Source organism: Lygodium microphyllum, chromosome 15 (genome assembly GCF_053477565.2).
Source record: "Lygodium microphyllum isolate KBCC chromosome 15, Lygodium_microphyllum_v1.1.10, whole genome shotgun sequence".
Taxonomy (NCBI): Eukaryota; Viridiplantae; Streptophyta; class Polypodiopsida; order Schizaeales; family Lygodiaceae; genus Lygodium; species Lygodium microphyllum.
The window spans coordinates 136157827-136172112 of NC_141149.1; the positions used below are offsets into that span (position 1 = coordinate 136157827).

Genomic DNA, 14286 nt, shown 5'->3' on the forward strand with positions numbered 1-14286 from the left:
ATTTATATTTATACCTAACTTATAGGCTTTGAAAACTTTAAGTAGAGGGATTATGTGAAAATTTAGAAGACAGTCAGATGTTTGTGATTCAACGAGCACACTATTATTTTTTCCTGATGTTGAGTGGGTTAAGGATATAACATGGTACGGAGGCAAAGATCCTTAAGAGAGGTATTGTGAAGCCTGTCAGAAGGTGAGGTGGTAGAGGCATGGGTCCAATAGCATCACCATGTCGAGGAGGGGCCGGATATAGAGGTTCGTGCGGCTTAAGTAGGGGCAAGTAGGGTTGGCTTGAGCAAAAGCAAGCAAGGAAGGGTTGAAGGAACACGAACGTCCTCATCGAGGCAGTACTCTTCATATGGAGCAGAGTCTAGATGACCCATAATTACACTTCACATGGAGGCATGCCAACGTATTTAAAAACTCCATACTCCTGACTGCAAGACAAGTCTTGGACCTCAATCATTGTCTAAGTGGGTGTAACTGATTCTTCCAGGATGTTATGTCTCGTCAAATACGCAGGAATTTCCGAGAGGGAAGAAATTGGAGGCTATCATCCGGGGCAACATTTAATCTCAGAGCTACGTAATAAATATCGTGATTCGCCTTGGCTACATCAAAAGGGCTCGTCTTGGAAGTCTGTATTCAGCATTCGACCATCTGCTTTTATCGGGCTACGGATGCTCTACTTACTGAGTCTTTTCTTGCAGCTCCATATCATTGGCAGCTTGGTTTTTCTAAGCTGACAAAATGTACACTTCGACACTGTTTCAGCTGCCAGAGGGCTCTCTTTTTGCTTTGCAATGGCTTTTTCTGGTTGCATTTTTCATAGAACCGAACCAAAGTTGTACAGATTTTTACCACTTAGCTTTTAAAAAAAAATTAGCACTGAAAGAGATTGGAGCACGTTTGTGATCATGAGAGAGAATGAGAGAGATTGTGATCATGAAAGAGATTGAGAGGCTTGGTCGGGTCCAAGCATTGAGATAAGTTCCAGAGAATCCATGTTTGAAATGGGGAGAGCTAATTTTATTGCTGACGAAGTGACTTGAAACTCAAAAATGGAACAAATTTCATATACATGAGATGAATGAGCAGGTCGGACTTGCTCACTAGCCACTCTGTGATGCCATGGACATGGATTAAGGACATCACAAGATAAATGCTACCACCTGTTATTCAAGGACATTACATGGCTGCTCCCTCTCGCATAGAACCGGCTAGAGAAAAGCGTGAGATCACTGCTTCATGCCACAAATCGAGCTCTCCCATCCAAGGCATCTGTTTCCATTACAGCATGGTAACAATTTCAAGTATAGAAGATTCTCTCAAGTTGATCCAGCGTGCTCATAGTGAGGTGTAAAGGAAAGCTCATCCTGCCCGCAGGCAATTAATTGGAGTCCACCATTCTCTGCTCCTGACTTGTGATCAGGAGTCCAATAAAACTGCTTTTCAGACTGTTGTTATGCAAACTCCAATCTTATGGAAACATGGCATTGCACCAATGACACCAAGAAAAGCAATTATGCAAGGCATTCATGTGGGTTAGCATAGAAATAATCTTCCTCCTTAGGTCTGTCGAATATTACTTTGCGCTTTGACGGAGCACCCGTCCGATTTTTATGTGCCTCTTGTATTGCAACAGAGAATTGATCCCACTGCAATGAGCCAAATCTGTGTTGGTCAACAAGCTCAACAATCCGTCTTCGATCTAAGAGGATAGTCTTTCTGTATCCCAAATACCTGCATATGTGAGCAAACAAACATAAAGTTTCAAGCAAACATAAGTTTTCAGTGAAATCATGCCGACGAGTCATGATCTTATGTCAGATATTACCTCCGGTGCCCCTCCACAACCTTGGCCATGTTTCCATCATAAGTCGGCACAAAAACATCACTTTCAATTGCAACCAAGTAATCAAGAGCAGCCATTTGAGAAGAATGGTTTAAAAAATGACTTAGTTCACTCGAACTGAGGAGCTTCTCTTTTCGAACCTGCAAAGACAGTGAGCAAACTCAAATCAGATCCAGCAAGGTTTGAATTGAAATCCTTCAGAAAAGTTGAGTATATCTGTTCAACTTCTATCTAGAGAACTAGCTGCCCCTGATGAAAATGTTGCACTGTTCTTTCCTATTTGAGTAGGTGGAGTTTTTCAATTTCCACACAAAATATAACGTAATACATGTGCAAAAAAAACCTGTTTTTCATATCGCAGAAAGTCTGAGCAAAGGGAAATTCTAGAGAATATCACACTCTGTAGCTCTAATGATAACTAAATTGTGGCTCACGCATCCTGTAGCCTGAGTAGTCTTAAACTACAGATACATGCAAAAAGGCCATCACAGAAGACAGATTAGGCACATCTACATGTTGGATGTCTATTGTTACACCATACACATTCCAATTTTGAGCCTTTGTAGTCAGTCACTTACTTTTTGGAGGTCCGAATAACATAAAATTCATCAAACACTGTGCTGCATTGCACTTCTGCCACACATTGCCATCTTGTGTACCTAATAGTTGGTTGTAAGCTGTTTTCAGATGATTATGGATATGAGCATGATTAATAACAGATAATTGCCGTGACAATTCGAGTTGTCGAAAACTACACCCAGGAATATGCATATACTGGTGACACTCTTGAGGAAACCTTGTATACTTGTACAGCCAGTCAACCAACAATCTCTAGTTGATTTTCTAGAGAGCTGTGACCCAGAGCTTCAAGTTCAGTAATGCAATCAAAATCATTTGACACGGTTGCTCAATACCTCAGAGCCCATGGGACCATTCAATGCTATCACCTAATAGTCTACAGAAAAGGGGAAAGAAGTGGCTGACAGTCCTTATAAGTTTGTATACACTAAAATAGATAGACAAAGGATCTCTGGTTGTATGGGATCCTGGATACTCCTGATTGACAGTAAGCTGCCATCCCTTTCCCTTCTCACTTAATAGTGTACCGAAAGGGATAGGTGACAGTCCTTGCCAGCTTGCATAAACTTAAACAGGTGGGCAAGGGATCTTAGATTTTATAGGATGCTAGGTAAAATGATCGACAATGAGCTGCTACTATAGACAAAATCCAATCATCCTTTATGAAAGATAGCTAGATGGACTTCAAGGCAAGACACTGTTGGATTTACTCTGCCTTGATTATCTTTGAGTATGACCCATTCAGATAAATGCAACTACAACTTTAATTGGGAGAGACAAACAGAAACATGGAGCACATGCCACCTGTAAGAAAACATTGGCACCTTTTCAGCATGATATTATATTAGGGGAAGCGAGCACTTACAATGTTGGGAAAAGTTGCATGAAGCCCTTGCATTCTCCTCTCACTACCATATATCTCTCCGGCAGCAATATATATCTGGGTTTCCTTGCCATACCCTAGAGCTTTCAAAACCAGCAGTGTCTCCTCTGGTGTAAGAGGACAAAGACCATCCAGTCTCTTCTGTTCAGAATCAATAACCTTTTCCTTCCACCACGGGTATGCATATCTGTAAGCAATGTTATATTAGTCCTGACTCCAAACACCTGTCAGCCTTAGCTGCATATCTTTATAAATCAGAAAAAAGTCTCTTGACCTCATTTTAGTGAGTTCCTCCTCCTCTGCTTCTGTACAACCATGTGTGCAACCAGAAAAGGCCAACATGTCCATCTCATATCTCAGATGTAGTACCATAAATGGACCATTGGCTCGCAAAATTTGGATCAACTTCCGGCCCAGTTTCTCAATATGAGGAGTAAACCGCAGCGCTCTATAATTTACACGACACCTGAGCATTTGCATGTCACGAGATAGACCACCATTTTCTAGCCGCGTATCTGTTTTACTAAAGCGGACAATCTTATGCTTCCGAATCAAAGGAAGTATCTGCGAGCTCCAAACATTCAAGTCCATTAATTAGCACTCCATCAAAATACATTGATAGACAACATATTTCACGTGCAAAACCATCAGCAGCCCTGATATTACCTGATTGATATAATAAGATTCATTTGACCAGCTGACTGGAGGCAAAGACAAAATGGAACCTTTCTGGACTTTGGAGCGGTACTTCTCAGGAACATCCTTGATTATGCGTAACTCATCTCGCAAGGATGATATAAAGTGTTTTACATCAAATATATCTCCAAAGTCACTGGCCAAAGCATAGGCTTAGTTAATATTATGTCTGCAATATGTGACACGTCATATACATATTATAAGTATTCGAAACATGATTGTGACCGTTTAAATGTAAACTAAGCATAGAGCTCAGTGTTGCTTGTTGATACATTCTGAGTGGAAGGTCTAAAAAGAGGTGCGAGGGAGCTGGATTTGAAAGACGAGTCCAACAGAATGGTGCGTTTGTAAAGCCAATGAAGAGGGCTGAATATCACAACATTGCTCTCATGTAATGCTTCCAATTGCATCTACCAGTTCTTGATCTTTAACTACTTTGCTATTTTTTGTGTTCTACATTGCATGTCTCATTTTCTGTGTAGTGGTTGATCAAGCCACCGCCAAGACCACTATCTATCTCACCTCTAACATGTCCCAAAAAGGCAAACCAACTAAATGATTTGAATCAGCCAAACTTCATCAATGCCTGTAGAAAGCCACACTCTAGAAGAGAAAAAAAACAGATGAACATTGCAAAAGAAGAGAACTCAGAGATGTGCTCGGGAAATGGAATCCATATACCAAACATGAGACAATTGCATACAACAGTAAGTCATTGGCTGCATTTACATTGGCATCGACTCCCATCTCCAACGAGAAGCCCACTTGAAGAATGATCATGACTATATGTGAGGAGGAGGAGAAGCACAACAATAAATAGGCCTAAAATATGCCATAGCCAGCAGCTGGTCAGCCAGCATTAAATGCTGGCTGACTCGCATAAGATGACAAGCAAGTAAAATGCCTAAAATCCATACAAAAGTGCCAAACCCATCAAGCATGCACAAACTCGCACGTGAGCTGACAATCCTACTAACATCCTTTCTCAGATCATGGGTGATCTGATATAATACAATGATAATGACTTATCACAATCCATGCAACATAGAACCACCAGAGTAGAACCATGGATACATAAGCAATGGGTGATCAAGCCACCACCAAGGTGCCTCAAAGAGAACCTAATGTCGATGTCAATCATACCAGCTCTTGAAAATAGAGAAGAACCATAGCATGTCTCTATATCTATCATCAATGTCTCGCAGTAACACACAAGACTATCCTGTCAAAAAATGCCACTAAACATACGTAACCATGGATTCCCTGCCCTTGGCCAAAACACCAAAGTGCCCCCGCATGTGAACACAAGACTAGGAGCCAAGCCTGCTCTCTATCAAATAACAAACTCATCATGAATCGGGATATCAATCCCAACTCCAAGTTTTGAACTTGCCAGACTTCAGCTAATGCATCAAGAATGTCCCTCTCTGGAACCTGCGCACATGTATACCTATATAGATGAGGCTTGGTTGCCCCATCTCACTCCCTCTTGGCATTAGAGAGTCATAAGGGATGACCGCATCACCTGGACTAGAAAGTAGCACAAGATGGGGCAGTCAAGCCTTTTCCTTAATCTAAACAAGCACATCCCTTCCGCATCTTGTACTTATCCTTGGCTAGAGGATCGAGTCTGAGTTTGAGGAAGACAATGAATCAACGGAGGAGTCTACACACCACGTCATCTTCTTCTTCTTCCGCGAGGCTACTAACTCCTTGTAGATCCTTCCACAAATGGCCTTTTTTGCCACAGTGATAACACTGGCCTTCAACTTCTTCGTCCTGTCACCCCTCTCTGAAGCTGTGAAGGCCTCATTAAAACATTCATAATGAGACAGAAGCCTTCCCTATAAACACAAAGATGCCTTGTGCTCAAGCAACATTGAGGACATATGTGTGAACCTCGTAGGTATAGATGATATTTGCACCTGCAACGCAGGCGCCACTCCATTAAACTCCAAGGGAGCTTGTAGAGTAACGTTTCCACAAGATATGCCTCGAGAAAGGTAAACTACATGTATCAAAGCTGGTCTTGTATCTGTGTAACACAGAGCAAAAATGATTGAATAATGTCCTTATACTTAAATTTCATGTGCTAAAGCTGTTCATAAAGGGTCACTCCACACATGGTGGAAGGTGCCTCGTACAACATATGAAGCTTTGACTGTACTTCAAAAGATGTCCTGTATGAGGTTACCGCCATCAAGACTACAGGTCGCCCGATGCAGTAATGGAAGCATAAACAAGTGGTAAAATAAACTACTAAACCCAAGACAAGAGAGAGAAAACAAACGAGCGCCGCAAAAGAAGAGGACTCAAAGATGTGCTCAAGAAATGGAATCCATATACCAAACACTAGATAGTCACGTACAATAGTGAGTCATTGGCTATATGGGGACTAGTACTGGCTCCTCTCTCCAATGGGAAGTCCACTTGACGAATAATGAATAAATAAGCCTAAAATATGCCATAACCAAAAGCTGGTTGGCTAGCATTAAATGCTACTGACTGTATAAAATGCCAAGAAAATATAATGCCTAAAATCCTTACAAAAGCACCCAACCCATCAAGCATGAGTGAACTCACACATGAGCTCTAACAATCCTCCTAACATAAGGCTACCATGCCCCACCACCATTGCTTGCTCACACCCCCTCTCTAGCACCGAAGAGCCATGAGGGATGATGACACCACTAGGATCAAAAGTACAATTCCAAAGCCACTATGACCTTCGCTACATGGTCAAAATTTGAGTCAAAAATCTTGGATGACAAAGAATGGGAGGAGTCCTTGCTCTTCTTCTGCTTCTCCTTCTATTTCTGTTTTTGTAACACCACTAGTTTCTTGCAATCCTTGGAAAGGTGCCCCTTCTTACCAGAAAAGTAGCACTAACCCTTCTTCTTCCTATGCATGTAACCCCTCCTTGAAGTAGCCATGGCACTTGAATGAGGGCCATCAAAAGAGATGGCAACCTCCCCTATAATCATAAGTCAAATTGGTGCTCAAGTAGCATGATGTAGTGTGTTGGAAACCAGCAAGAAATGAAGATATTTGGGCTCATAAGGCGATTGCCACACTATCAAACTTTAGAGTCCCTGCCAAATGAGCTTTGAGTAGAGTAAATTGCATGTTGCGAAGCTAATCTCGGGCCTATGTCACTCCAAGAATGAATAACTCAATCACATTAGTCACTAGAACTAAATATATTGCAGTTGATCGCAGAGGGTAAGAAGCCTCATGGTGAACAAAGTCTCATACGTAAGCTAGAGCTTCTCGCACACCTCACAAGATGTCTCACATAAGGTAACCGCTAGTAGGACTTCCTTCAACACACATCGAAGCAGCAATGGGTATGCTTTGGAACCAAGAATACTTCCTCATAATTATCCTCGTCCCAATCAAATGGAAGAGGAGAGGCTATTTAGGAACACAAGGCAGAAACTAAAATAATGTATCAAAGATGCTTCTTCACAAACCATGCTTTCATTTCCATACTCCAAGTCAAATAATCATTGTCTTTAAGCTTGTCATCAATGTTACAACATAGAGTTATTGATAGATGATATGCATAGAAGATGAGTGTTAGAGAGAATACATGGGGCACTTATGGTTAATTAGCCCAATAGCATGAGTTTAACAGCTCAAGCAAGAGTTGTTGGTTCATATTGAATACAAGAGAAAGGAACAAGACGTGAAGTATAGTGGGAATCGACATGTGTGAACCTTCCCTCAAGTATGTAGATAAGGCCTAGATATCAGAAAAAGTATAGAACAAAGGCCGGAAAATGGTTGATACCTGCAAAAAAAAGTGAAAACAGCTACAAACTTGGCGAAAACGCCAACAGCTGAGAAAACATCTACGCTGATCTAAACACAAGGTATATCCATGTTTAAACATGGCTAGACAAGCCGCCCAGCAATTGAAAATTGTCGCATAGCTGATAAATGATCCACCCTAGCCAGCCAAATAGTAATAGCAGCAAAATGGAGCATATATTGACCTCAACAATAGTAGTCAAAGAAATGTGAGAGCAATGGAAGCAAAGTAATATAGCTACCCTAAACACAAAGAAGTAAAAAGAGAACAAGAACATAGGAACTTGGGTGTGGAGATGGGCTGCAACACCTGGAACTAGGAGGGAAGAAGATGACTATGTTATCCCGGTTGATGTATGGTACTTTTTTTGGGTGCATTTCATTGTATGTGAGAGTTTGGACGACCTACATTTATGGTTGGCTGACTCGATTTATTTATTGCCTCTCTACTATGTATAGGCCACCTCTGTGTCATTATTGTTTGATACGTGCACATCACATCCTATTGGAGAGGCGTGAGATCATCATTGTATTTCATAGTGAATGCTTTAACTAAGGGCCATCATCCATGCACAAATTTGATTAAGGGTGACATTGTATATTGTAGGTCTGGCCTTGTATGACTTGGACATCTAAGCATCCCCAGCTTGCTAGTATAATGTGACATCACCACATTGTCAATAGAAAACTTAAACCTTCCTTCTATTAAAGTAAACACTAGCTTGTAGACTTCCATCTAAAAGCACCACAAAACCAATTTAATGAACTCAAGCTATCCCATCATAATGCCCCCTCGACCTAAGCAAATCTAGATGGTCAAGGAACGATGCAAACAACCTAATCTATGAAAAGCTTGTCGTAGCTTAGCCTTATGCTGCCATTTTCAATTCACTCATTCTAGAAATAAGTATGGCATCGCATATAAAATCAAGATCAAGATATCCTCATTGCCCTTGCATACATAGAAGGTCTCAATTGCCAATATGTAAAACTAAGGCGAATCAAATATACATCATTTCATACCATGCATGGTGTGCCTCCCAGCCAAAAAATGCTTTTTGCAAGCAACAATCTTTGTATTCGTGCCCTTTGACCTCAAATCAAATAGCTTAGTTAAATAAACTTCCTCGTGCATGTAATCATTGAAGAATGCCATTTGCCATTCAAGTAATGCACATTAATGACACTTTCAATGGTCATTCTACATGAGATTGCTGCAAATGATCTTCTAAATTAAGATGAGGATAGATCAACGTTGCCATCAACTTTTCTTAGGAGTTTGTACATCCACTTTTCTAGAAATAAGTATGACACCACATATAAATTGAATATCAAGATATCCTCATTGCCCTTGCATACATAGAAGGTCTCAATTGCCAATATGTAAAACTAAGGCAAATCAAATATACATCATTTTATACCATGCATGGTGTGCCTCCTTCAAGCCAAAAAATGCTTTTTGCAAGCAACAATCTTTGTATTCATGCCCTTTGACCTCAAATTAAATAGCTTAGTTAAATAAACTTCCTCGTGCATGTAACCATTGAAGAATGTCATTTGCCATTCAAGTAATGCACATCAATGACACTAACACTATCAATGGTCATTCTACATGAGGTTGCTGCAAATGATCTTCTAAATTAAGATGGGGATAGATCAACGTTGCCATCAACTTTTCTTAGAAGTTTGTACATCCACTTTTCTAGAAATAAGCATGGCATCGCATATAAAATCAAGATCAAGATATCCTCATTACCCTTGCATACATAGAAGATCTCAATTGCCAATATAAACTAAGGCGAATCAAATATACATTGTTTCATACCATACATGGTGTGCCTCCATCAAGCCAAAAAATGCTTTTTGGGAGCAACAATCTTTGTAATCATGCCCTTTGACCTTAAATCAAATAGCTTAGTTAAATAAACTTCCTCGTGCATGTAACCATGAAGAATGTCATTTGCCATTCAAGTTATGCACATCAATGGCACATTCAATGGTCATTCTACATGAGGTTGCTCCAAATGACCTTCAAAATTAAGATGAGGATAGATCAACATTTCTGTGACAACATGTTGAGCATTAAGTTCCCGATCCAACGAATGCTTATTGCTCTTTTCATTTTTCTTCTATTCATGTTATAATACCTTCGCATGCTTTACCTATAGGGAGTACCTAGTTTACTAGGAAATTTTGCCAAGAACACTGTGAAGGCATCTGCTTGCGACCTTTGTATCTGTGCCTAGGAGTGGCTATTGCTTTGCTCACTCGACAAATATTTGAAAGAAGGCACCCCCCCTTGTGGGTATTCAAGTATGGATGCCTTGATGTTGCTCACCCTAACAACAGACCTCAAACACACTTGGATCCTCCTCCTTGGAGACCCTGCCAAGGAGAATGACCGAGTGATCTCACCATGTGGATGTAGGCGTTCCACCCAATAGTGCAACTAGCAACATGAACCCAATTCCTTACAGTTAGGAACCCAAGCTTTAACCACTAGGAGATCACCTTTGGGACATCCCTCTTTCTCTTTAACTGATACTTTTAGACTTCGTTACTTGTCAATGAACATGGTACAATCACCTCCCTCAGAACGAGCCTATGTTAGAACAAGCTCCCAAAATGCTTCACATGATCTACATCCTCAGTTCATTTTATTCTCTTTGAAATATCCAATCCTGAACGTATCAGCCCTGAAATAGTCTTCAACAAAATCAATTTACAAAATGTCTCGATCAGTTATAATCTCTCTAAACTAAGTATTGCTCTAGCTGCACTAATCATGTACTCTCTGCTAGAGAATTTGCAACATCAAATAGCACAAAATGCTGCTTTCGACTTCACATTTGGTACGTGCTTTTCTGCAACAGTGAGGTTGGCACTCCCAAGATAACAAATAGCTTCTACTTGGCAAACTAGCCCTCACAGATAGTATGAAACTCCAAAATCATTTCAGAAGCTCCCTGTATTTATGACTCCAGTACAAATTAATACTGTTTATAACATGAATGACTTTTGATATAGTGACTGTGAAATCCAAAATAGAACTTACCTTGGATCCGCCCAAAAAGAGGTTTTATCAAGCTCGGGAATAACCAAAGTCAAGTTCAGAAGCCTTGCTATTGCAACCATGTCACAAATCTGCACTTGCAGGAAGAACAAGGTCACAGAAGGTTAGCACCCGTGTACACATAAATGTAGACCTCAAATGTATGTTTAAGAAAAGAAGACGTGAATCGGTCATTTGTCCAACCTTACCGCAGCACGCATTTGGTTCAGCCCTCCATTACAGGAAACCAGTAGATAGCCATTGTTTGTGTATGCTCCTAGAGAGACCAAAATTATATGCTGATAAGCATTGAATAGATAGATATACTTTCCAAAACATAAAATGCATAGTTCTTGTCTAAAAACAATCCTCCCGCTTGAGTAAGTGATTTGAGAGAAGAAGCAAATCAATGAAAACTGTGATCTGACAACTTTTTGGGCGACTCATCTTCCGGTAAAAAGATGAGAAAATATCAAAAGAGGTTTCTGAAATGAGCATTTGCACCGCTTATATGATCTACAGAAGGTGATACCAAATTGCTTAGATTGCTCGTATGAATGAATATACCAGTTTATGGGCCACCTTAAGATGATATCTAGAAAAGACTCACGATAGTTTGTACTGTGGAAGGTTGTCAATGTACATACAAATAACTCTGGCAAGCACCGTCTCTACATAATCCTTCTTCACAAATTTTTCAAAATGTGGGATGACGTGATATAGGGCTTCAAGGAGAAGTACAATTCTAACGCACCGATTCTTTTGGTGCTCTAATACATGCAAAACCACACATACACATGCAATTAGCTTAAATAAGCTCGGATGCTACCATTCACTTCCCAGCTACCAAAGATGCAAATGGCTTGTATGAACCAGCATAAAGGGGGTACAATAACTGTATTGCAGTACAAACATGCATTGCAACAAGAAGAGCAAGATCTTCAGATTGTAGTCTGCTTAAATCAATGTCAATGTATTAAATGGATGCAATGGAAAAATACAGCTGCAAAGAACGTGCACCCAAAACGCCATCAATCAACCATAAGTATTCCTTTGGTGAGCAACTCCAATGTGCCACGCAGTTCAAAGCTGTGAAGAGAGGAATAGTGCAGACGAAAGGCCTTGATGAGATGCCAAAGAGACACTTACTAGGAGGAGGCAGCTGGGTTAGCTGCTGATGCAAGTGAGTGGATGTTAGATCCGAAGCCTCCCGGGGCATGTCAGAAGCAAATTCACGATGATCGTGCCGATCATGTAGGCAAGGATACCAGCCTCTGCGCAGAATGTGATAAGGCTGCCATAGCTGACCCCCAAATGCCAGCAGCTGCAGGAAGCATGTCCACACCAGGATGCTAGTGCTCAGCCGGATGAGCCACACTTGCATTCTGGAGCGGGGAAACACAAGAGCACGTGCTACTCTCAAGCGTTTGGATAAGGAAGCACCGTAGCCAGCTTCTGCTGCCATGGAACCCTTGGTGGCCGAATGGCGGAGCGGGGATGGAGATGGGACGGCAGCGGACGAGAGCTTGCCCATGGAAGGAAGGAGGGAGGTAGGTCAATGCAGCTTGCAACTGAGTGTTTTCTTTAACACATGGTGCTTCTTTGTTCCGGTGGTAAGCTTCCTTGTCGATGAAGATACACTGTGCTTTGCCTCCTTGTTCAAGGAAAGGGGGTGTCAGGGGGTAGATAAAAGCTTCAGAGAAGCGACATTTTACCTGAGGAAGGGAAGGGGCACGGGAACACACATAAAATCCTCTTGTACACGGAGACACAATGCGAGGGAGGGGGGAGAGAGAGAGAGACAAGGAAGAGCAGGCCTGTTAAAAAGTGTAATAAAGGTGGAAGAAGCAGAAAGCGGATGGCAGCCTGGGGATCTGCGAATGTGCTCCTCTCGCCATGGCCGAGGTTAATATCTGATAATAAAAATGCGCTTTAAGCTGAATTAGTTGCTTGCTTTTCGTATACAATGCACAGCCGCAGAGAGAAGAAGAGGACTTTCGAGGCCTAGGAACATGTGTGATCAGAGGTGGAGAGAAAAAGAGAGAGAATATATGATCAGAGACTCACAAGAGAGAGAGAGAGAGAGAGAGAGAGAGGGAGGGAGAGGGAGGGAATGAATGAATAGGATAGGCACCATCACCATCCTCTATCATCGTCTTCATCTTCATAAATAATGATAATGATAATGATGAGATTTCATGGCAAGCTTTATAAGACTCTGCTCTCAGGCGTAAGTGGCACGTCCGATGCTCTTAGTCTTCTTATATCCTTGTCAAGGGCTTCACGAGAGGTTCTTGAATCTTTCTTTCCTATCTGCGCCTTCTTCATCTGCTTCTTCGGTCTGGCTCTCATCACGATCACCGGTGCTTCTTTTTCTTCTTCTTCTTTCTTTGAAGTTCTGTGCTTCTTATTATCTTCTTCTTCTAAGCTGTGCTTGTGCTGCAGCCTGCCTCTGCTTCTCCTGCTGCTGCTGTGTGGTCACTGGTACCTAGGTCGTTGTTGCTGATGATGCTGTCGGTGGCGTTCAATGCGCTTCACCTTTTTGCTCTCTTCTTCTCTTTTGAACTCCCATTGTCCCTCCCACTTCTGTAAATGCACCTCTCTGTTCATCTCTCTCTCTCTCTCTCTCTCTCTCTCTCTCTCTTTCTCTTTCTCTCGCGTGACGCCTCTTCCTCTTTCTCTCTCTTCTTCCCGTCTCTTTCTCTTCTTCTCTCATGCCTCATTCTCTCTCTCCGTTTCTCTCTCTCTCCATTGATCGTAGTTTCTGCAATTTCTTTGCCTCTTCCCCATTTTTCCTCCCAATTCTCATTGGCTCTCTTTCCATTTTCTGTTCTTCCTGCAATACTTTTAACGCTTTCAACGTAAAGAAATTTTCGCTATATCATTTCGCCCTTTTGTCTATTTCTTTTCGATTTTCGCTGCTTTTTTATATGTTTTCAAAATATCGTTTCTTGTTCTTTACCTGTGAGTCTGTGACGCCCCCCTTCTCATCATCACGATTCACCACCTGCTGCTGCCTGCTCCTGCTCCTTTCTCTCTCTCTCTCTCTCACGGGCTGTCTTATAACTTTGCGTTTCTACAGCTGCCAGTGTGCCACTCGCGAGTCGCCAGCCCGTTGTCCTACGTGGCATCGCCTTTTCAATACGCTTTCTCCGATTCGGAAGAAAAAGGGCCAGGGGCGTAATGCTTACATGGACGCATGACATTAGTCAAAGGAAAAGTGAATTGAATGGCTGTAGACCCACTCGAAAATGGGCGGCCTTCCCCCACCAACAGAAACATTTCCACCCACAAACGGTGAATGGGGCAAGCGGCAAGCCCGAGGCCTTTGAATCATTTTGGCACCGCTCAGTATCTAAGGTTGGTTACACACCAAATGATAGTGTGGGCATGCAATTTCTTAAGCCT

At 41.7% G+C, this 14286-nt stretch overlaps 1 protein-coding gene across 1 annotated transcript; it reads right to left on the bottom strand.

Moving 5' to 3' along the window:
* Positions 1 to 885: 885 nt before the first annotated feature.
* On the bottom strand, positions 886 to 13883 carry LOC148025116 (rhamnogalacturonan I rhamnosyltransferase 4-like). The gene is made up of 8 exons (XM_087694828.1): positions 12028 to 13883; positions 11088 to 11155; positions 10882 to 10970; positions 3984 to 4149; positions 3592 to 3881; positions 3300 to 3504; positions 1838 to 1995; positions 886 to 1743 (listed from the first exon to the last, which is right to left on the bottom strand). The coding sequence occupies exons 1-8, from the start codon at positions 12410 to 12412 to the stop codon at positions 1524 to 1526; spliced, it is 1581 nt and encodes a 526-aa protein (XP_087550954.1). The 5' UTR covers positions 12413 to 13883; the 3' UTR covers positions 886 to 1523.
* Positions 13884 to 14286: the final 403 nt, after the last annotated feature.

Bases quoted from the DNA above. Each gene is read 5' to 3' on its own strand.
- LOC148025116 (XM_087694828.1), bottom strand. From the start codon at position 12,412: ATGGGCAAGCTCTCGTCCGCTGCCGTCCCATCTCCATCCCCGCTCCGC. The intron at 4,150-10,881 runs GTAAGTTCTATT...TGCTTTGGCCAG, and splicing joins TCTTTTTGGGCGGATCCAAG to TGACTTTGGAGATATATTTG. The intron at 1,744-1,837 runs GTAATATCTGAC...TCACATATGCAG, and splicing joins GTTGTGGAGGGGCACCGGAG to GTATTTGGGATACAGAAAGA.